At 44.9% G+C, this 23,161-nt stretch overlaps 6 protein-coding genes across 6 annotated transcripts; 3 read left to right on the top strand and 3 right to left on the bottom strand.

Annotated features, from left to right (window-relative positions):
• Positions 1–266: 266 nt before the first annotated feature.
• Positions 267–3,327, bottom strand: TREMEDRAFT_38116 (uncharacterized protein). Its single transcript, XM_007003236.1, has 9 exons — positions 2,981–3,327; positions 2,774–2,835; positions 2,346–2,695; positions 2,077–2,147; positions 1,871–1,986; positions 1,597–1,735; positions 1,224–1,416; positions 916–1,086; positions 267–749 (listed from the first exon to the last, which is right to left on the bottom strand). The coding sequence occupies exons 1-9, from the start codon at positions 3,294–3,296 to the stop codon at positions 362–364; spliced, it is 1,806 nt and encodes a 601-aa protein (XP_007003298.1). The 5' UTR covers positions 3,297–3,327; the 3' UTR covers positions 267–361.
• A 2,180-nt stretch (positions 3,328–5,507) lies between these two features.
• Positions 5,508–7,101, top strand: TREMEDRAFT_60857 (uncharacterized protein; the record flags this gene model as incomplete). Its single annotated transcript, XM_007003355.1, has 6 exons — positions 5,508–5,617; positions 5,748–5,802; positions 6,009–6,054; positions 6,265–6,368; positions 6,570–6,596; positions 7,054–7,101. 6 exons carry the CDS (start codon positions 5,508–5,510, stop codon positions 7,099–7,101), a joined length of 390 nt encoding a protein of 129 aa, XP_007003417.1.
• Positions 7,102–7,872: 771 nt separating this feature from the next.
• TREMEDRAFT_68017 (uncharacterized protein) lies at positions 7,873–10,514 on the bottom strand (the record flags this gene model as incomplete). The annotated part of the gene is made up of 6 exons (XM_007003610.1): positions 7,873–7,946; positions 7,998–8,173; positions 8,274–8,838; positions 9,060–9,262; positions 9,474–10,202; positions 10,378–10,514. 6 exons carry the CDS (start codon positions 10,512–10,514, stop codon positions 7,873–7,875), a joined length of 1,884 nt encoding a protein of 627 aa, XP_007003672.1.
• Positions 10,515–11,195: 681 nt separating this feature from the next.
• On the bottom strand, positions 11,196–15,789 carry TREMEDRAFT_43101 (uncharacterized protein; the record flags this gene model as incomplete). Its single annotated transcript, XM_007003267.1, has 7 exons — positions 11,196–11,817; positions 12,030–14,165; positions 14,291–15,189; positions 15,341–15,435; positions 15,481–15,538; positions 15,632–15,689; positions 15,734–15,789. 7 exons carry the CDS (start codon positions 15,784–15,786, stop codon positions 11,196–11,198), a joined length of 3,921 nt encoding a protein of 1,306 aa, XP_007003329.1.
• Positions 15,790–16,109: 320 nt separating this feature from the next.
• TREMEDRAFT_28419 (uncharacterized protein) lies at positions 16,110–16,614 on the top strand (the record flags this gene model as incomplete). The annotated part of the gene is made up of 3 exons (XM_007003122.1): positions 16,110–16,278; positions 16,392–16,448; positions 16,496–16,614. 3 exons carry the CDS (start codon positions 16,110–16,112, stop codon positions 16,612–16,614), a joined length of 345 nt encoding a protein of 114 aa, XP_007003184.1.
• A 1,149-nt stretch (positions 16,615–17,763) lies between these two features.
• Positions 17,764–21,489, top strand: TREMEDRAFT_28684 (uncharacterized protein; the record flags this gene model as incomplete). Its single annotated transcript, XM_007003140.1, has 8 exons — positions 17,764–18,205; positions 18,375–18,500; positions 18,646–18,883; positions 19,108–19,456; positions 19,617–19,907; positions 20,148–20,509; positions 20,708–20,954; positions 21,277–21,489. 8 exons carry the CDS (start codon positions 17,764–17,766, stop codon positions 21,487–21,489), a joined length of 2,268 nt encoding a protein of 755 aa, XP_007003202.1.
• Positions 21,490–23,161: the final 1,672 nt, after the last annotated feature.

The following is a 23,161-nucleotide window of genomic DNA, read 5'->3' as shown; positions in this document are numbered from 1 at the left end:
GAATTAGAATGATCGGAGAATCCACCGAGACCACCGATCCATCCAATGAAAAATTCTGACAACATTGTTTCTCTGTATTCCACTAGATTATCGGCCCACCTTTCTCCTCGGTCCTCGGACTGTTTGAAGTTGTTGATAGATAGACAAAGAGATATGAAAAACATTGTTCTTCCGATTGATCCAATCACCTGTATCTTTTCATACAGTATGATACTTTTTGTATAGTATGAGCTGATGAAATGGTGTTGGTATTGAAAAATAAGAGAAGAGTGATTTGTATATTCATATTGAATACAATGCTTTACAACAAGATTACTCATCTTCCGTTTCGATGTCACCACAAATATTTACCATTTTATTTTCATCCAGCAGCTCTCATTTTGTTCTCTTCAATATCATTCTCGTCACTCGTCGTCTCTTCCATAGTTTGACTCTCACCACCCGACTCAAGGTGCAATGATTGAGACTCTGATTCACCTTTCTCACCCGATTCCACTACACTTGAATCCAACTGAATATCTTCACTCTCTCCACTATCAGTCAAAGAATCAACATGTTCCATGACTGGTTTCTTCGTACGACGTTCCAATCGTTCTATATAAGCACTGGCTTCTTCAGGTGATAATTGATCCAACGAAGTGGTAGATCTTATAGTACCACTACCTAAACACCATTTTTGATACCATAATGCTATCGTTTGTCCTGGTGCAACACCACCTTTTATAGGTTCAGGAAAATCTACGATGATCCTGTTTGTCAGTTCGACTCCTCGCAGCAAGAAGAAGAAACGAAAAGATATAATCGAATAGAGGGATCATGAGAGGACTGCAGGAGCAGAGTACAAGGGGACTGAGAAATGTTCAACAAGAAGAAAGATCAAGTAAAGATGGATGATGGAAGAAAAGCAAGACTGACCCTCTTCCATTCCAATTTATCCCGACCACACCTACGACTGGCGACATACGATGTCGGACTTGAATCTGTGCTTTCTTCCTTCCACCAGGAACGAAACCTTTAGGTATTTTACCGGCTATCCAATTGAAACTATCAGTCTTGACTGATACGCATTGAAGAGCGGGGTGATCTCTGTTGATTAGACAATTACCGTGTATCCTTCAACTATCTGCGTGATTCCTCTAGCACAGTGGAATTTCAATTTCCATCATGATCTTGTGAGATGGGCAATGTGGAAGATGTATGAGAAGAAGTCAAAGAGGACTAACGATCCAGGTACAACCAAGATATCCTGTCCACTTTCACCCACACCTTTCCTAGCGACGAAATACTGTTCATCCATTCCTCCCACACGAGCCCGTTGACCAATGGTGTAATACCATAAACCTTCATGTTCTGCTATACGCTTGCCTTCAGGAGTCACGAGGTGACCTTTGGTTTCGGGTTTAGGGATGTATTGCGCTGGGTTTTAGCAAATGTACCGCCTCTTTCTCAAAAATACTTGCCGTCCTCGATGACTGCACTTGACATGTTCTCAATAATTGTATCACATAACTCATGTGAGGAAGTTGACCAGACGATACTGAAATGCGTGTAAAGGAAGGAAGAAGATGGTTAGTTGAATAGAAGGAAATCACTTACATAACCAGTCCCCAAACCTTTGCCTCTCACCAACAAAACATATACCCATACTTTCTTCTCTGTCGGCAGTTGGAAGACCGTAAAACCTGGCTAGACGCCTGACCCAAGGTTTAGTCAGATTTTGCAAAGGTAAGATCATCTAACCGTCAACATACCTCCCATCTTCACAAGATCGCCCTTCCTTTTGTACGCCCCGTCCACTGCATATGGAAAAAAGCGGAGAAACAAGTGTAGAAGGGAGATTGACAAGTCAAGGCCAGTTTGATCAACTCACGTTCTTCAGCTGAGCTTCCGTTACACCTGACAGATAGTATGATTGATCTTTTTCCACATCCTTTCCCCGACAGAGCCTTGTGGCATGTTGCACTTTCTTCACACGGGCATAATGACCTGGAATTCAGTTTTTAATACTCTCAACACAGCTCACGTCCCAGTCAATGATTCGAACGCACAATGTAAGAGAACAGAAGTAGGACTCACCGGTAGCTATGAACTGTATCCCACCTTGACCACCGGGAAGACAATCAAGCAATTCCCCAAATTTGATTTCCCTGGGGATCAGTTATACATCCCATTATCATATATTGATTTTTCGTGATGTCGTCAAAACTCGTTATATACTGCAGTGAGAGATCATGACCGCCATTATCTCAATTCGGAAGTGAGAAAGAAGGACAAGACAACAACACCCAGCTGAACAGGGACACATACAAGAGTAGTAACGTGACAGGCGGGAGGAAATGACTTACGAATTACAAGCCACATCAGGATTCGGTGTCCCTCCGGCTGACCATTCCTTTATAGCAGGTTCAAACACCCTATTCCAATACGGCTTACTTAGATCCAATAAAAAAACCCTGTGCTTAGGTATTCCCACGTATTGAGCTACCGCCTGAACATCTTTCCAATCTCTTTTCCAAGAACAAGTCTCGACCTCAGCACCTTTCCCTTTGGATTGTGGTTTCTTTTTCTGTCTTCCCTTTTTGTTTTTGTCAGGTAAGACAGAACCTGGACCAAGAGGTTCGTCTTCTTCAAACGAGGGGGTTTCAGAGAGAAGTGGATCCCAATTTCTCATATACACCACATTCAGATCCAGTGGCTGAGCATCAGTATACGGAATAATAGACAGATTATAAGGCTGATTGGGTTAAGTGAATGGGACGAAGGGAGCACTTACCATATCTGCCAATATCCTCAAAGCAAGGGAAGAATCAACTCCTCCTGACATAGCCACGGTCACTGTTGTAAGTCTATATTCACCACATGATCGGATGAAATTGGCGCTAGATCAAATTCTACGCTTAGGTTTGGAGCTGGTGGTGTAAGAAGCAGAGTGATGCAAAATTTAAAAATGAGACCAAGTATAAGGAGAACACAGACCCACCCTTGTCATTCCTGACCAGACCTAAATCAGACATGGTCGGTAACATCTTTTGCAGATGTGCGGCTGTATACTTGTCCTCAGCCAGTTTAGCGGCTGTAGTCGAGCTTGTGGGTTCATCTGATGATATATCATTAAGATGAGCGGGCTCAGCTGGGGGCAGGGGAGATTCAGGACCGGTGAGGGGGATGATGGGTGGAGGAGGACCTGGGTAAGACTTTGCCTTTTTGAATCGGACTTGTCCAAGGAGTTGAGGAGATCGGTGGAGAGGAAAGCATATCCTAGGTGAAAAAGGACGTGATCTGGTACATAGGGACATGGTGCGAGGTTTGTTAGATCATGGACGAGAGATGTTAAGAGTAGAGTGTCTATCTTTACCAGCGAAAAAGTTAGGATAGTAGGAGGGAAGGCTAGTCACGTGATCCAAACGCCTATCTGGGTGAGCGCTGTCCAAATAGGCATGCGTAGGCATCCACGACCTAAAAGTGGAGGTCGCTAGCTGGCTAGGTTGATTTAGCACTCGCACTCGCACCACCTCGGCCGATTCATAGGATAACCCCCTCTTCCTCCAACTCGCACCATACTGATATTAGCTCACACTATGTACATTCCCATAAAAGCACATGTCATGGTCACGCTACCCTCTCTCCAACTACCCCCCTTCGACTACCGGTACGGACGGGTTTCACCTGTATGGACGCCCTCCTTCAACCACAAACACCCCGTCGATTTCGTACTCCCTCGTAAGAACCGAACTTCGCGCACGACACGAAATCTCTTCACGCACGACAAAATCACGTGACTAGCCGTTAGGCATGCCGCAGAATCAAGTTAGGCGTCTCAAACCACGTGGCTTCTTGTGCACAGATCGCCCTTCCACCCTTCTCATACTTTCAAGTAATATCAATTAACTTCATCACTTTCTGCAACTTACAGGAGATAAGCTATGATATTGAGACACTGACCATCGTTCTCAGGACCCTCGATAATCCCCATTGAATACCTTCCAGTCAGTATAGGCTCTGAGGCGGCCGGAAATTCATGGGGAGAAGGGGTGGAAGGGAGATCAGTTTATCTCGGTCAGTTCTTGACCTTTGAGCCTGAAACTTTTACTGACCAATAGAGGGGGACGATCTCTACATGTCCGTGTAAAAACCAGGATCTTTCTATGCATAGATCATGGAGTAGGTTAGCAACTCTGGCCACAGGACAATTGGGGAGGGGGGGAGGACGGAAGGGTGTCCCTGCGTGCGCCTAACGTCTCTGTGCTGCATGCCTAACGCTTTATCACGTGATTTTGTCGTGCGTGAAGAGATTTCGTGTCGTGCGCGAAGTTCGGTTCCCCTCGTAACCACCCCCAGCCAGTCCCGATGATGGATCAATAGTGACATGTATCCCTCTCTCTGTTTCTCTACAACATGACCCATATCTAAAACACTCGTTGCTCGCCATTACCGCCGATCTATCCATCCTCGTCGCCGCTCCGCCGTCTCCGGTCCTTCTCGCCGTCTTGATCCGACTCTTCGTTCTCCATCTCCATCAGAAATCTCTTCAGCCCATCATCGGCTATCTCCTCTTTCCCATCACCCCAAGCTCATTATCGTAACAACCCCATTTCTCACCTCTCCTCGGACGCCCATTCCCAAAAATGTTCACCTTTCCTCGCCACTAAACACGAGGCTCAGGGTTTCCACATCATGTTCTTTTACCCCTAGAAAGACTCATCAGCTTACTAACATCCCCCCACACAAGTTCACTTGTTTTGTTGCTGTTGAGTGGCTTCATTAACGCCATTAACACACCTACGACTACTGTTTTCTTCCAGCAGATGGCTTCGGCACCAGTGGTATCCGTCAGAAGCAACGTGGATGGGAATATCAAAGGAATACAAGAAGATTCGGATCCCGGTCAGCGGGAATGATGGCTTGTGCCAGACGTCCGTGGGCATGCTGTGCACCTTTTCCTTCTCTTCCCCTTCTACCCCTTGGTCCCTATACCATGTACCCAAAGAAAAACAAACGATCCAAACAATGCCCGTAGTCCCGACGCCCCGACTGACCAACGCCCCCCCAAAGCCTCCGTCCCTTCTTGGTTGCCTCCGTGGCTTTTCCATGTCTTCCACACCCCCGCGGCCCCGCTGAACCACCCCCTCCGTCAGGTCCGGTAGTCTATCAGTAACACTACCGCTACCGGTTATACCCTTTTCCTCCCCTTACCCCTCCCCCCACTTGTCGGCAATGGGGATCGTCATCGTCATTCCCTGCAGGTTTCAGTCGGTACTGGCGACTCCGCATGTTCACTGGCGACGCCGATCACGTCTTACCCGGCTCCATCGCCGTCTGGGTACACGTCAACCCACCCCTCACACGCGCTACTGAAACTCTTGCTCTGACATTTATCTCCCCTTCCTTCTTGTCACTTTTTAGTCAGCCGTTGCCACCGCTCAATCGAAGATATAAAGGTCTCGTTGATCTACCGGCGTCTTGAACCTTATCGAACGGCTCGGCACTATCTTCTGTTTTCAACAATCATGCCCAGTGTCAGACGATTGAATCTAGATGCCCAGGAGAACTTTGAAGAGGCGCCACAGAGATTAAGACAGGCTTGGGGTTGGGGAGGAGATGACGCTGACGGTGACATGTGAGTATACTTCTTTCGACTGCGCGCTACCTCTCATTCCTTCTTCTACCTTCATCCTATTGACTGGCGCCTTCAACAGTGTTCACGGACCGTGCGTGCAAGGCGCGTGAACATGTATACTGATCGTCAGGCGCGTATTTGCAGATTGGTTCGAAGAGATTGTAGACGACTTAATAGAGCTCTATGTGAGTATTTTTCCCTTCCTCGCCTGTTTTGTAGCCGTTCGTGGGGCATCTCACTTTGTCGTCCCGGCAACTGTCTCATTCCATCTTTCTCCATTTCGCATGTCACGAATGCTCATCTCTGCCGCCCGCTCTTCACAAAGATGGGAGATCAGCAGGTTACTTCGGCCACATACTTGTTGTCTACGCCCGGAGTATGCTGATGGCAGAACGACGGTGATGCTTGGGACGAGACTTGCGAGTATGCCCTGGAGGGTGAGTTTCATGTTTCTTCTATCTTGTCACTGGCTTGCCCCACTCTGAGCTGGCGCAACCTTTCATACCCTGCAGAATAACTCCCCCATCCCCTCTCAATCTTCCCCCTCATTTCGGTCGTGTCTCGAATCCGTGCCCCGTGCGATGCACATATTTTGACTCGCACGACAACAATATCAACCCACACGAAGCAACGTTAACATACCTCAGGTTGTTCGGAAATGCTCGAGCTCACACATGTCAATCACGGACGACATATTGGACAGATAGTCAGATTACGTCGGGTGCTTGCTCCAGGTATAACATTTTACGATGTGAGTAAATCTTTTTGGCCTTCCTTCCTTCTTCCACCTTCCAGTCATTCCTCCCATTCCTATCATTCTTCCAACTCTATCCTCTTTTCACTGTCTAGTCGCCGCCACATCTTTATCAGAGGTTCTCCTCGCGCTGATTGTTTCCATTCTTCCCACGCGAGTAGTAACACGTGTAAAGAAGCACATGGACTAATAGTCTAGTGGCCATGCGACGTATCTAGGTATTACGTGAGTATCCTTCAATCTAATCTCAACTGTGACCCCTTTTTTCCCGACTCGCTCTCGACACCAATTCCTCTACTTCACTTGAACACATATCCCCCGGAAACAATCATGCTCCTTTTGATTCTTTCGCAGATGACTTTGTGAACTTTCAACCCCTGCCCCGCCCCCTCCTTCTTCTTGTCATCCCGATATCGGTGGATCTCCACCCCGCTCCATTTAAATCCTTTGATTTCTCCACACTCCCGGTTTTACCGCAAAGTCCAGTTCATCCACAAACCCCCCTTTTTCTGGTCTTGCGACTTGGTCGGACCCATCGGAGTAGTCGGAGTAGTCGGAGTAGTCGGACACATGACCAAAAAGATCATTGATCGTCCGTCATCCATTGCCGTAACCCCGTATTTCCGCGGCCGTATGGAAAGTACGAGAGTACAAGTATACAAGTGTACAAGCTAATGAATAGAATGATAACGAAGAGGATTTCGAAGGTGTTTTCCATATGGATCTATGACGATTATTCCCTACATCTTCCATCAAACCAAATTATATGGAAGAAAAGATAATTGTGGAGTGTGAAGAATTGAGAAAATTGTCAAGAACGTCTTACGAGTAACAAGTTTCAAGATATTCTTAAAATTGTACGATACGAATATCGAATTATATATACAAACTTACGATATATCGTGTGATATCCCATTCTTCAACACCGACATCGACATCGACACAATCCTTCGTATAACTACAACCATATTGGACACCGATAGAAATATTCATATGATTACATACCTTCTTGACACCGACATGACTCTTTCGTATGACTACATTCATCTTGCTCGACGATCGACAACGGTTATAGATAAACCAATAAGGTACCGTCGGATTCGAAATATCACCACATCATTTCTTCTTAGATGATATCCACATAACACGATTAAACGAATATCACATAACATACAAATATCGTACGACACTCGCTATACGAACATGAAATATGAAACCTGGACTCGATCTAACACAAACATGAATCTATACGAATCGAAATATGAAATATGAAATATGAAATATGAAGGAAGATAGAATTAGAAAGATCTTGCGAGAAAATAGCAATGCAATAAAATACATTTGAAAACTGTCTATTCATATTCGTTCACCTCAATCTAACCTTTAAACAAAGTTACAACATCTTCACAATTCACCTTAACATCCTCTTTATTCTCCCAACGTCTTCTTTGTCTCTGTACGAAACCATCAACTCCCATGACAAACCTTTCAACAGAATTTATTAATCAACTTTTCGTTGTACCTCTTGCATACCTACCACAACCCCTTGTTCACCTCTACCAACTTGTCCTACACCTACTTGCTCAACCACACCCCTATTATCCTCAATAGGTAAAACATGAGAACCTTGAAGTTGAACAGTTTCACCATTCTTCAATCTAGCTTTGACGAATCCTTTAGCTGTTGATTTTAATAAAGCACGTCTACCTACTCCTCTTACGTCTATATATACCACGGCGACATTACGTACACTACCTCCTACTAAAGCTGTCGCTTTACCTGCCTCAGGACCGAATTTATGTCTTGATAATCAGTACCATACTTTCTCCTAACCCCTATCTACTTCATATTTGAGGGGAAAATGGGACTGAAAAGGAAAGAAAGAAGAAAAGAAAGACTTACCCAGCAGCAGAAGACGCGGCAGCAGTACCAACATCTATCAACTCATGTGCAGTAGCTTCTAAACTTGTCAAAACCACTTCTCCAGCTAATAACAATTTATTCAAAAAAGGTCTTTTATGACTCCCTTCCCCAGCTCCATCACCGTTGGACAAAATAGCAGGGGCAGAAGAAGGGGTTTTAGTCGTCGAAGAAGCCGTTTTCTCTTGTGCTAATAAAGACTCGGTCGTACTTGGTATACTGACTTTTTGACCGATATGATCCGGTGTTGAAATTTGGATCAAAGGAGCGGTTCGGGGATTGTTTAATGGACTACGAGAACGAGGTGGAAGTTTGGGTATTGGTGCTAGCATTGATGGTGTACCACGAGGTGATTGTCTGGGAACGTAAGATGTGGTTGGGATAGGTATTGGTGTGGGAGGTTTGGAGGAGGGATTGGATTTGACAGGAGTAGAAATGTTGGGATTGTTGGATATGGTAGAAGAAGAAGGTTTGTCTAATGAAGGAGATGAATTACGATATTCTTGGTATAATTCTTGCATTGGTTGATAACCTTTTTCGTAACCTACTTCTACCATGGAAGATATAGCCTTTTTGTCAGTTCGTTGATTCCGTCTTCCCATGTTACGAATTATCAAGAAAAGAGATCGCTTATCCAGAGAGGAGAGGGAGGAAAAGGTATCGTTAGAAGAGGGAGTTTCATGAGAAGTGTGAAAAACAAGGTCAGAGCTTTTATAGATTTCCAATTGATATGGAGTTCGGGAAGAAAGGAGACATATGAAGAAGGACAGCTCACATTGTTGATCATCCCCACCGTCGACTTTGTAACCTTGACAGTCCTCACACTGGCATTATGAGCCATCCGAACTCCCGCTTTTGTAGAAGGACCAAATTTGACAGGTTCTTTACTAGGTGTTGTATTTTTTATAAAGTTTTCAGCGGAGTTGTTGATCATTCTAGAAGACCAAGCTCCGAAAGTCAAAATCCCCTTGCTGATCATTAGCGTCGTCACTAAAACTCATCAAACTCCACAAGCACCCTCAATAGTCTGATACTAACTCACGACACACCTCAACTCGAGATGAAGCGAGAATAAGCTATCAAGTTATAGTCATATGTGCTTGACGGGGACTCTTCGTTTGTGTTGGGAAGAGAGATCGAGTACATAAATGACGAATGACAAGAAGAGAGTCTGAAACCCACCTAATATTATGCGCTCCACGTAACATCCAATCATCCATCTCTTCCTGGGGTACAGTCTGTACTACCACTTTCGGAGCATATTCATCAAGAACATCACCGAAATCCAACATGACAGGTTTATCTTTCCCACCACTTGCTACTCCTTGACCTTCCTGAACATCCAATCTATGATCTAATTCACCTACGACCTCTCCGGTTTCTTCATTGACTAAAACTACTTTTCCTCTCATATCAAGATCCATCAATTCTCCTTGTGTCCCTTTCCCAGTTCTTCTTCTCAATCCTTCTGAATTATCTTCATCCTTTCCTTGGGTTTTCAACCCCACTGACCCTGTCCCTGTGATCCCAAGGTTATTGGAGGTAGATCCAGCTGGTCCAACTTGCACACCTTCCAAAGCTGTGGCTTTCTCACCCAAAGATCCATATTGTCGTAGTAGAATCTCAAAAGAATCCAAATCTTCATATTCCGCAATGGACCGTGGTGAAGAGAAAATTAAATGTAAAGCCGCATCGGGTATATGTTGTGATGATAGGATGTACGCTATTCCTTCTACATTAGATGAAGGGAGGATAGGAGAAGAAGGGATGAGTGGCATTTCGAATGTCGATACTCTTAAAACTAACCAGTGATCATGTGTTGGTACAGAGGGATCAGAGGGGGAAGGAGAGAAAGGGTTGGCAGTTTGTTTTCCTTGTTCGTTGGTTATTGGAAGAGAAATGCACTCCAGGCTGGTTCATCAGTCATCATTCAGATTCCCTCACACTGACATTCTATCCTTGATCCACACCTCTATTCGGCGTCTCCTCTTGAGCTTGATCAGGTTACATTGAAGAGTCAAAAAGACGAAATGGTAGAGAAAGAGGAAGAGAAAGAGGAAGAGGAAGAGCGAAAAGCTTAACCCACCGCATCTCTCCACGAGCAAGTATCATACTCTCCCCTTGATAAACCTGTTTCACGGTGACATTCGGGATAGACAACAAAAGATATCCATCCGCTTCGTCCGAAGTGATAGAAGGTGCGGGAGAAGGTGAAGATACCATTCTGTCAAGAGAATTTCTCAAGTGAAGAGAATTTGCGATGAGGAAAAGAGAGAGAAAAGATTGAAGGAGGATGAAGTGGGTGGAGGGATGAGGCAAGTTGCGATCGGGAAATGACGTAGTTGCATCGTTCACACCACCCCTCTACTACTGTACTCTACGGTCATTTCTCTTCTGTTCGAATTGATCATGCTTACAAAATTCCATAACGTCACGTCCAGTATCGCCAGGGTGAGATAGGGTGCAAGAGGACCAGTCATCACCCTTAAACCTCAAGCATACCTTCGATCACTCGGAGTGGACCAGCTAGAAGGTGTGATGTTTTTGGTGATGGATAGACCGGAAAGTAAGAACCCTCTCGACATGATTTGATTTTCAGTGTTGGTCAATCGATCCCCCCAAGGTGAAGGAGGAGCGTGGGAAACGGTTTTAATACTCTCCAGAGATATATTTACCGGAGTTGAGTTGATTATATCGTGAAAATCAATCATTCAGATGTTCAACATGACTTGATTGAAACTTAGCATGAAGCTTCCTTGATCCGTATAAGAGATTCATATTGTATTGCAATGTTTTCATAAACCCATGCGATACAACCTATGTTATACATCACGTCCAAATCCGTCTCCTTCCATCTTACATTCCCCTGACCTCATTCATCCCTGTTACACTTACTCTCGATGATCACTCAATGGTAGTCGTCCCATCAATGATAGCTTCCACTTCCGGTGGTATATCAATATCCATCATTTCAACATCTTCCACTGTCAAATCTTTCTTTCCTCTTTTCTTCCCACCTTTATTCCTCGTCTTTCTTTTCTCTCCAACTTCTTTCCCCTTGGACTTTCTTTTCGTAGGTCTTTCATCTTCTATACTAACTTTCGAACCTTTCCTCCGTTTCCCTCTTTCCTCCATCTTCTCAACTACCCCAACCTCTCCCGAACCACCCTCAATATTTATCTCATCCTTGACGATTTCATATTGAGCATGAGAATGAGCATCCTCATTCTCATCATCAAACTTTTCCAAACCCGATTGAGATTGATCAACTTCACGTCCCCCACTCAATCTCGCTTCTGCCTCTTTGAACTGTTTTATAACCCCCATTAATCTCTTTGAAACGTTTGCTGTCATACGTTTTCTAGGTGCGTAATTACCTGAAATGACAGAAGTATCAAAGAAAGGATCTAAAGTGCTTTGTACGTTGAGTGCACCGGATTTACCTCGACGTGCTATTCGTTGAACGATAGGAGTAAGTTCGTCGTCGACTTTGGATATTGACCAAGAGAGTTCTTCGTGTAGGAATCTGACCTTTAGCCTCCCTTCCTTCCTTTCAATCTAGTGAGGAATGCGATAAAGTCGCATTTTTGATAACATGCGGAGAGTCTGATTCTATGTAGGGAAGGGCACACGGTTGTGGCTTTGCCAAAAGGTAGCGGTTGAGGGAACAATAGAAAAGACGGAAAGAAGGAAGGACGGAGAGGGAGAGGGAGAGGGAGAAGGGGGAATCCGACTCACGATCTCAAAGAAGATAATTTTGGAAAACCCCAATGAAATTCTTCTTTTGAATCATCCGTTTCAGGAAACAAATAAGCTTCTCTAACCAACGGATTTGGCCAATCTGTAGTTAAAAAAATACTATTCTTATTTTTCTTTTTAAACCTTTCTTTCCAATTATTATTCTCTATAATAACTTCATCTTGACCTCTTTGGACTTTCAACCACCATTCTTTAAATTCTTCTAATCCTCTTCTTCCAGGAAAATTACTTAATAGTTCCAATGCTATAACAGGTCCAACACCAGGTAATCCAATAGTATAATCTGATCCTAATAAATAAGCTAAAGAGATAAGTCTTTCTCTATCTAAAGAAATTTCTCTTTGAATATCTGATGATAAAAAACATTCAACATATTTAGAATCATTGAAGATATTTTTAAAACATTGATTTCCACCAAATAAAAAAACATCAGAATCATCCGTTATTATACCATCTACTAATCCTAATGTTGCCAATTTAGCACATTGAGCTTCAGCTTCCATCGGTGCTGTTATATATGGTATACCGAAATGTCGAAGTAAAGTTTGAATTTGAGCGATCATAGGAGCTGTGATTTCATCTGCATCTCTAGCTGCGAGTTTTGCTGCGGAATGTAAAACTCGGATTTCATCATCTATTTCAGTTTGGACTTCTGCTAAATCACGATTCTTGATTTGAGAGAGAAATCTTGCGTAATCATCAGTTTCGGCGATGATGTCATCAGGATGAAGTGCACCGTTATCGGAGTCATGTTCGATGTCAGGTTCGATTTCTGAGGGAAGGGATTGAAGACTTGTGTTGGATGCTTCGGGTTGAAGTAGGGGTCGAATGGGAGAGGGTGACCGTGACCATGGGATGATATCTTCTTCGTCTTCTTCTTCTTCTTGCTCTTGCTCTTGCTCTTCTTCTCCGTCATCGTCAAAGCGAGTCGGAGTGCCAGTAAATGACCTCACGTCCGAATTTGTGGAAGTGACAATGGTGTCACGAGTAGAGGCGATGGATTGAATATTAGATTCGGTGACGGTACGAGACATCGCAGGTTTATTTGTGGGAACTTGGTCTAGTGTATTTCCGTGATTCACCGATGGTCTTTTTGGGGCGGCGGTGGACAATGGCGGAATGGGTTTGACACTAGCAAAGGGTATCGATGGAGGGGGATTAGATAACAGCGGCGCAGTCGGATAGGCGGGAGGGGTCAAGGTCGATCGAACCGCAGGAACGTCTGCCGAGACGCCTACTACACTTTGCGTCTTCGACGACGGGCGTGCCCTTCCATCTCTTTCCGTCGGTTGTGTCATCGATGGCTGCGGAGCAGATGTAGGAGGTATCGACCTCTTTGACGACGAATTTACAATGCCGGGCTGACTTCTTCGCTCGAGATTGAACGGCATGCTCGCGGCGAAAGCGGATGCCACACGTTCAGACCCATCCCCGTCCATCTCAATGACCTCCTCAGTGGGTCGTCTCAGAACCGATGGCCTCGTTGGGACAGTAGCCGTCGTCTGTCTGATGGAACTCATTGCTGATGTCGTCGTCTCAGTCCCGTTTGTATGACCGGGCGCTGAAAAATCGACACGGGCTAGCTGACTAGGTATTGGTATTGTCGGCACCTCCTCAAAATCATCTTCTTCGTCAACTATCAACTCTCCCGTGATAACACCGGGTGTGCTCGGACGTGAAGGGACCAAAGATACTTCTTCCATCGAATCGTCCGACCCCAATTCCTCCCCCACCTCAACCTGAGAACTGGAAACTGATGCCGATCGTGCATCCGACACTTCTCGCGTATCCATCTGTGTGGAACCGTCTTGCCTTTCCGCCTCTTGCCGACTGAGAGCCAAAGCTCTAGCTAAATCTTGATCCACCTCTTCCTCATCTGATCCAAGCTCTTCTTGCTGTAAAGCCAAAGCTAGAGCTTCATCATTTGCCGTAGGTACTACAATCTGAACTTCATCCTCTTCTTCGAATAATGGAGCGGCACCGAATGTCTTTTTTGGACCAAAGGGCTTGACTGGTACGTCTACCGACTTTCTGGGTGAAGGGATAGGAGCGTATCGGGCTGTTATAGCGTCCAGTAGTTTCTTTCTTCGTTGTTGCGCCACCACTTGCTCAGTCCTGTGATTTAGCACATTGTGTCACATATCAATAGCCAAACGATGGCAAGCGATGGAGGAAGATGGTGCATTGATGGTCGAATGAAAAGGCAAAAAAGTGATGTAGTGTAGAAGCATTCAACGTACTGTTTGACCTCTTCTACATCCGAGTCATCCATAACTTCTGACTCTTCATCACTTTCGTCCTCCGAATCTTGCTTGTCTACCTCTATAGGTCTCTCCTTAGCTCCTTCCCTTATACCCAAAGCCCATCCTCCCCCATCCTCCTCACCCCGTTTGACCAATACATATTCTCTATTCCTTTCCGCGGCGATCCTCACCGGTATTGTCAAATGTGCCTTTCCCACCATATCCGTCACCGTCAATAATTGTTGAGTCAAGGCGTTCCTCTGACTGAGATTTTTGATTTGAGCTTTAGAAAAATCCAAAGCCGACGGAGCTGCTCTCAACATGTCCGCAAGACGTTTATGACTTTGCTGTCTTGATCTAATTCTGAGATCACCGATGATCTCATATTGGACTTCTGTAGGTAAAGCTCGAAATTCAGCAGATTCTACGTCTATATCATTAGGTTGGATCTCTTCTATGAACTGTTGTAATTCAGCTTCTGTAGCTAGTCTTGCATCTGGTCTAGAATCGGTGGAAAGGGTAGGCATCTCAGCAGCGGGTAATTTGTATGGATCATGTTTACGGAATTTCTTTCGACGTTCTTCGGCAGCATCAGGAGGGTTTGGCGATATAGAAGATGTTGGATTTGTGATGGAGGGTAGAGGACGTTGAGAGGATGGACCAGCACGACCTTCCAGATCTTCGAGATAAATGGCACCTTCTGGTATTTGTTCACTTTCTTCTTGTCGAGAAGAAGCGGCGACGGTTGCTGAGGCAGCTGCTTCCCGTGCCGCGCGAGATTCACGAGCTGATTGAGCGGCTTTGACGGCTTCACGACGCATTTGAGCGGCGAAGAGTTTTTCGGCCATACGTGCATGATTGGCTGCTGCTCCAGCTTTCCGTCGTTTCCTTTCTGCCTACGTCGTCAATGAACCTGTCCGCCTCTTACTCATGCCCTCACATAATGATGGTGTCATCTACAGCTGATCCAGTATGGAGAAAGAAGAGAGGGGGGAGGAGAAGGAAGGGGAGGGTGGGAGGTGACGTGACGAGTCAAGTAAGACGTACAATCGTATTACGCTTCAAGACAGGAGCCCCTCCATCGAAAACGAAGACAGGTTTAATCCCATGAAACAACAACTTGTTGATCCGTCTCAAGAAACCTCGACATCAGCTCCCTATTTGGTAGCCCCACAAGATTCGCTCACCAAGAACATGAGCGTTGACTAGTACACGTCCATCTTTATCTCTCATAGTAGCTTGAAACTACTCGTCAGTGTTTCCCTCCTCTCCACGCGCAAATAGCATGCCAAATCGAGATTCTGCGGGTACAAAGGGTGAGCCGTCGGATGCACTCACTTGGTAGAGCCATATCGAACTATCTATAGCCAACCTCTTCCCTTCCAGACTTTCCAATCTATGAATTAGCTTTTGAGAAAGGGTATGGAAAGATAAGCTGACTGTACAGGTCTGGCCACGGGGTTCAAGAGCGACCAAAGACCTTTGACACCCATGTTGCGTCCATCCGAAGTCAGTCACTAACCGAGAGCTATGTATCATTACCAGACTCTACACAGCTCCACTATTCACGGGCTCGCTCCGGATGCTTCTGCTTGTAAGTACAATAAGTAATATGGTGAGGGCAAGTTGGGGTGAGTCGAGCTTTCCATGGCCAAGGGTGAAAACGGAGATGGAGCATAATGTCCGTGGGTTTCTCCCCGCTCCACGTGGCTACGCGTCCAAGACGCGTCGGATCTGTTCAACCATTCCAGAAGTGACCAGTTCAGACTCGAGACTCCACAGGGCAGCATTGTCGATACAACTGTCTAGTAGGGAGATGTCTCTTCCCAACACATTCATACAGCTCACTTCGAGTCAACAGATCTTACTTCAAAAACAACAAGAACATGCCGGTTTACAAGCTCTAAGGGAAGCTTCGGCGAATCTCTTGTCGAGGGTGGACAAGTTGGCCGAGATGAGCAACACCATGGCTGATGGTGGAGAGGGTTAGTCTTCACAAGTAACCTCTCTCTTCTCATTTATTTCCTCTCTGATTTCTGCTCCTCAGCCATACCTTTGTAAAGTGGGCAAGAGAAGAAAATGTTAGTTGACGGTATAGCGGTCGGTGCTGTTTTGCGTAATTGGCCTCATGTATTCTCCATCCTCAATCTTTTCGGTAAGCTCCCTATCTAAGTTTCCGGTCGTGCTAGCCTGACAAAGAAGATAAACCTCCCGCTGGAAGTACATCATTGTCCACTGTTAACGTTCAAGAAGAAGATGAAGAACCATTACCACAACTTGTCCGATTACCATATGGAGGAGAGACCAAAACTTCTCAATAGATTTCATCCCACTGTGTAATATGTATCACCAACACGCTTCTCTCATCTCTAATATCCACTATGTATGGATCCTCGTATTGACTTGACCCATCGTACTTGGCAATGATGAGACAAACCGGGATGAAGGGACATTGGTTTGGAAGTTGACTTCCTTTGAGGCTTTTCTCCTTGAAGGGGATAGAGACTGGTTCAAGCGTTGACGGAATGACTCTTTCACTTTTGACAAACAGATAGCACAAGGCCTCACTGTCATCCGAAAATCGATTGAAAGACGTTCGTGTGAAGATCAAGAACGAGATAAGAAGAAAGATCACCAACAGGAAAGGGCGGCTGGACCGCCCCCTTGTACGATAACGACCATGCCGTCTTTCTCATCATACCGACTCAATCACCTCATTCTATCATTATTATTCTTCCTGATGACTGTAGTCTCTGCCTTCCCGATGAGAATGGACGACACACTACGACGAAGAGAAGATAACGGGGGTGACGATGGGGAGAGCGTCAGTGATGAGGCGGTTAATTTAGTCCAACAACATGCTTATATAGGTGCAACCTGTGAGTGTCTCCTATGCTCTGTCGGTTGATATCCTTGTCAGATTCATACTTGCTCGATGGTTCATGACTCAGATTTACGACTGAAATATTGTGTATGTCAACTGACAATCAAGGTGGAATAGTCGCATTAGGACTGATATGGTTTGGTATATACAAATGGCGAAAGCGCCGCGGAAACAAGAAGGCGAAAGTGTTGGCGGGTGAAAAAGCGCAAGAGGAGGTGAGGAACTTGGAACATAAACGTCGATTGGATTTTGAAGTTAGGAAACAACGTGCTGATCTCTTGCGCAACCTCATGATGGGTCCCGAGGGAACAGAGGGAAAGATTCCCACTTGAAGAGATGTTCATAGTTGTATGTATCAAGTTAGTAGTCAGCGTTGAGTAGTCCAGGAGTAGTAGTAGTGTAATGCCACGTCACCCTCATACTTCATACTAACAAACTCTACTACATGACCTCGACACACACCGTCTCGTCTCTTGATCAACTAACTTCATCTTACTACTACCCTTTCCCTTTACTTCTTCACCCCTCTCTGCCCTCTCTGTCCCATCTAAAAGTCTCATCATCGTCAACCCGCTGATCTCGTGTCATGCCAAACAGACCTTCAAACGGTCACCTGATCACTCGCCTTCGTTCCCTCTCCTTATGCTCTCCCCCAACAACCGCCCTCTTCTACGCTAGACTTTGGCACGTCTTATTCCCTCCTGCTAATCTGGCAGATCATGATTCTCTTCATACTCTCGCTTTATGTCTGCTCCAGACAGAACGACCGTATTCCGCTCTACACCTCGTCAGGGACACTGCCAATGGGGATCATGTCATGGGATCATGTTATGGTTGCGCATTCATCGTTGCTAAATGTTGTGAGAATGTCGGAAGGTTTAGTGAAGGTCAAGAAGTCTTGAATCGCGCTATGAGGATAAGTGGACCATCAAGTGGGTTATCCTTCAACACACCTCCGTGGCTCGTCCAAAACTTCATTCTTCCCCCATGGACTTCGACTGTAGGCTTGATCAGTCCAGGTGGGACGAGTTTCACCAGTGACGAATCTCAACAATTCACATGTGTGAGGGTAGAAGGAGCAGAAGGGCTACTTATGAACAGATATACAAACACCATCACCGACATCGACCACCGCCACGGCTCATCTTTTATTAGCAGGGTTGAGTCATAAAGGCAAATCTCCCGAGCATGCAGTAGAACAATATCGAAAAGCATTACAGGAAGATTCTTGGTTATGGGAAGCATTTACGGGGTTATGTGATGCTGGTGAGACTATAAGCGCCATCCCTCCCCATACTTATCAGCTCTCAGTCTATGACACTTGTTCAAGGATCGTCATTTACCTAGCTTCTCAGACATCGCTTCGGTCGAAGGTGTGTTTACGAAGTACCCGCTTCAACGATTTGACCTCACTCTCCAACTGGTTCGAATAGGTATCTTGAGGTGCAATGCCAATACTGACACATAGGTTCACCCCCATCACCCGACCTCATCTTCCCCGATCCTTCTCCCAAATCCAAATCACGTCCACCCACATTATCCCCTAACCCCATGAGACCAGAGTTGGGTTATGCACCTTCTAAACGTCAGATGAGCCCTTTAGTCAGTTCCAGTTCGAGTCTGTTCACTCCTGATATCGGAGCTGGGTCGGGAGTAGGATCTGGAGGACAACGATTGGGCTTGATGGGAAATGTTGGTTCATGGGAGTGGGTGTAATTTCCTTTTCAACCCTAATCCTTCTTGTTTCTCTCACTTCATTTAACATATCGAATTTCTAGAGAGGTCTCTCAGGACTTCTCGTTCTGTTGTAAGATGTTTTCCCGGTCTTGACAACTTCCGCCCAGCTCCCATTATTTACCGCTCCACCACTGTATAACTTGCTTGCAGGTGGTTTAATATCCCCTCGTTGTTCGACTTCCGCTAATCCTAGAACCCCCTCAGTACTCGGAGATACGACATTTGACAACTCTCAACAACCACCCCCGTCCCTCACCCACTCCCGTCGTCCGTTTCCCAGTTTTGCATCAATGCTACCTGCTTCCATCCGGTCCATAGCCACCCCCACTTCCAACGTCGATCCCGCTTCTTCAAAGCCTCCCGCGATGAAAAGGCCTCGTGGAGCCCAGGGAAAACGATTAGAGACACCACAGACTCAACTCAATGGTCATGGTAATAAAAATGGAAAGGATTTGATGGTTATTGATCCTCACGGAGATCATGATGGCGCTGTGAGAAGAAGCAGAAGATTAAATACAACCGCTGGAGCGCCTAGTAAGGCTGTACCGTCAAAAGTGAGTCCTGCCATTCTTTGAAAATCTTCGTAACCTCAACCACTGATCTATTCCGTGGGTAGCCAAAGGTCATAGTGTAGCAATAAATCAGTACCATACGCAACTCAGTTGTTGTCCGAGTTAAACAGCAAAATAAACTAATTCTCAGGCCCCTCGAGAAAAACGATCCACTCGGTCCCACTCGGCCACATCATCCGCTTCTACTGCTACCGATCTCTCTCCTCTTTCTCATTCCATCGACGATAAGTCGCAGCAGATAGCAGACGACTGGTTGCGTGATGTGGTACGTCGGTGCGGGAGGGCTTATCGCGCTTTGAGCATGTTTCAATGTCCTGAAGTCATTGGACATCTTGAGGGGTTACCGGAGGAGGTACAAAGTGGAGTATGGGGTTTGGAAATGATGGCTAGGGCGTTGTATGAGATGGCACATTATACTGCCGTGAGTGCCTTCTCTCGTTCTTACTCTGTTTCTTCTTCGCTCTGTTGTTTGCTCACTCTCTGCGGCTTTCATCTGATCTACTTCTCATTCGCCCTGCCCTATTTCTCAGGCATGTCAATTCCAGATGTTCTCGAGCCTGGCGGACTGTGCGGCTATTCTGGGTTTGTTAGATATCATGGGTGATCTTGACACTTTATCAGATTTATAGTCTTCAACAGAGGGAGGATCATTGACATTCAGGCGCAAAGAGTATATGGTCGTCTCCTAGCTCTCGATCCTCACCGTTTGAACGGAATGGAACATCTCTCTACTTTATTGTGGCATCTAAGCGATGCTCCAGCTCTCTCACACCTATCCCAAACTCTCATGTCAGTATCAAGAGAGGCACCACAAACTTGGATCGCAGCTGGCAATTGTTTCAGCGTGCAAAAAGATCACGATGAGGCTATGCGATGTTTTCGAAGGGCTACGCAGGTGGCACCAGGTTGTGCGTACGCGTGGACGTTGTGTGGGTATGAAGCTGTAGAGATGGAAGAATATGAAAGAGCGGTGGCATTTTTCAGAACGGCTATAAGGACGGATGCTAGGCATTATAATGCTTGGTACGTTTAGCTTTCTCATTGTTCTTTTCTTTCCCTTCATCTCCTTCTAACAGTGCACCTTTGTCGGAACGTCTTTCTTTACGCCGCTTCTTATTTCTCTTCGTCTTCGCTCGTGGAGCAAGTCACACATATTCGATTATCCCCTCGATCTTTACGGATCAGGAGGGGAGGAAAGATGATTGATCAACTGACTAAAAGGTATGGAATGGGTCTCGTTTATCTCAAAACTGGAAAACCTAAACATGCAGAACATCATTTCCGTCGAGCGGCAGAGTTAAACCCAACAAATGCCGTATTGCTATGTTGTATAGGTATGGTACTTGAACAAATGGACAATGTAATTCAAGCTTTGGAATACTACGATAAAGCTGTTAGGTTTTCACCGAATAGTCCTATGGTCGTCTTTAAGCGAATAAGGGCTTTGGTTTCTTTGGGTAGAATAGAGGTGGGTTTTCGGTTTCCCCCTTTTGTCTTCATGTAACCTCCTGAACCACTCACGCCTTTCTTACTCCTTCATACTTCACTAAACAAACACGACTCTCATTCTCTATCGTCTTTGAAGGCTTCTATACCAAACATGTGGACCTGTACATTTGTTTCTTCTTCAAAAGCCCATTCATACTATATATCCCTCCACCCCTCACTCGATGTCCAGAAACTGTCTATAATCATCAATACCTTTCATCGTGCACATGAATGCATAAGAAAGTGTACACGAGAAAAAACCCGATAAGTCAATGTGATTCAGAAACCATGCTCATTCTCAGGAATCTTTACCTCAACTAGAACATTTATCTAGACATTCACCAGACGAAGCCAACGTTTTCTTCCTCTTGGGAAAATGTTACCTACGTCTCGATCGGAAATCCGATGCGGCAGTATCTTTCACCCATGCAAGAGAATTACAACCAAAGTTGGAAAGTTCTATAAAAGCCGCTTTTGAAAATGGAGGTTTGGATATTGATGAGGAAGTAGAGTAAAACGGTCGTACAGTATACGTAACTTTATATCACTTTACGTCCTTATCTTGTTTGGATTATCAAGATTGTATTTTCTCAAAGTATTGAAGAAAGACTTTTACGTTTGATATAAGACGAGGTGTCATTTGATTGATAGTCTCCTGGTAGTCCATTTATTGGATTATAGACACGGATGGTATTTCGTTGATCACATACGAAATGGTTTTGGTAAAGCGACCCTACTCTAGAGTATACGTCGTAGAGTTCGAGTGCTTGGTCGGAGTACACAAATGGGAGGAGGATCGTGATGTGGATCAAGATCAGATGGAAGGGCGCTTAGGCAAATTAGATCAACGCGAGATAAGGAAGTGACCAAATGACGACGGAACGACAAAGATTGATTTGAGAAAGAAAGTAATGCAGAAAAGGTATGAAGAAGAGAAGAGAGTAAGGAAAGTTCACGAACGAAATGATCTGAAATAATTACAAGTTGCATGCTTAATGGAATGTACTTTGATAGAGATTCATGCTCTTGAATTTGAATGCATCATGCCACGGCTACAAGTAAAACATTATACACTATACACTGAACATTCTTGATATTACTCATCACTTAAAATAATCTTTTCTTTCTTTGACTGACAGCTTGGAAAAACCTTATCAACCTTCCTTTATCTGTTGTTTCAGATCGACAGCTTGGAAAACCTTATCAACCTTCCTTGATCTGATGTCATGAATTGACAGGCATGAACAAGTTATGTTCCGTCAGTTCGAGGTAACAATGGTCGTTGGGACAAAGTGGAAGGTAGAATTACGGTGAAGATCGACAGAAAGTAAGATATGTCGACAAAAGGGTTTCGACGCCCTAAACGATCTGATAGACTCATGAACTAGAGGTATCGAAAGAAGAGGGATCAAGCAAAAGTATGAGATATATATTCTGATAAGGTGAAAGAAGCTTTAGGTCTATTCTTCAGAAACTGATGGTCAGTTGATGATTATCGTTTGAAAGAGGTTTTCTTGACAATCAGTAAAAGACCAGGGTGAGAGAGGTTTTTGATAATCATTAAGTAAAGATTATGTGGAGGGGAAGATTAAACAAAATCGTAAAGTGACAATTGAGAAGAAAGAGGATTAGACGGTGAGTTGGAAGAAGGTGCGAACGATGAAAGGGTTTTTGAACATTAGAATGGGTTTTGATAGCAAGGTGAAAGAACCTTGAAAAAGGAAAGAAAAAGGTCGAGAGAAGTATGACTTACTTGAGCTAATTCTTCTTTACTCTTACCATCTGCCGATGTCCATGAAGGACGATGATCGATTTCTTTTTCTTCCATTATGGAGAATAAAGCTATTGTTCTTCTGGAATATTTTTCTAACATACTTTGTGTTTCTGCCCCTACGGATTCTGTTGGTGTCAGTTTCGAATCTTCATCCCCCTTCTCTTTCTACTTCGTCATTCCTCCCTTTCTTACAACCCCCAACTCCCCCCCCCCCCCCCCCTTCCTGGTCCCAGTGCCCATCTGACATATTCGGTCCTTCTTCTGAGGGGAGTGATGATATGACAGAAAATGATGGTGTCTTGAACAAGTACGACTCACTCAAAATAGCTCTATTGACCTGTTCAGCCAATCTGATCCTCCTACTCTGTTCTAAAAACCCTTCAACGGACTATTTCTCAGGGATCACTATAAAC

This window comes from Tremella mesenterica (genome assembly GCF_000271645.1).
Source record: "Tremella mesenterica DSM 1558 unplaced genomic scaffold TREMEscaffold_3, whole genome shotgun sequence".
Taxonomy (NCBI): Eukaryota; Fungi; Basidiomycota; class Tremellomycetes; order Tremellales; family Tremellaceae; genus Tremella; species Tremella mesenterica.
Note: the sequence above shows the minus strand (reverse complement) of the source record. Positions and strands in the feature narration are given on the sequence as shown.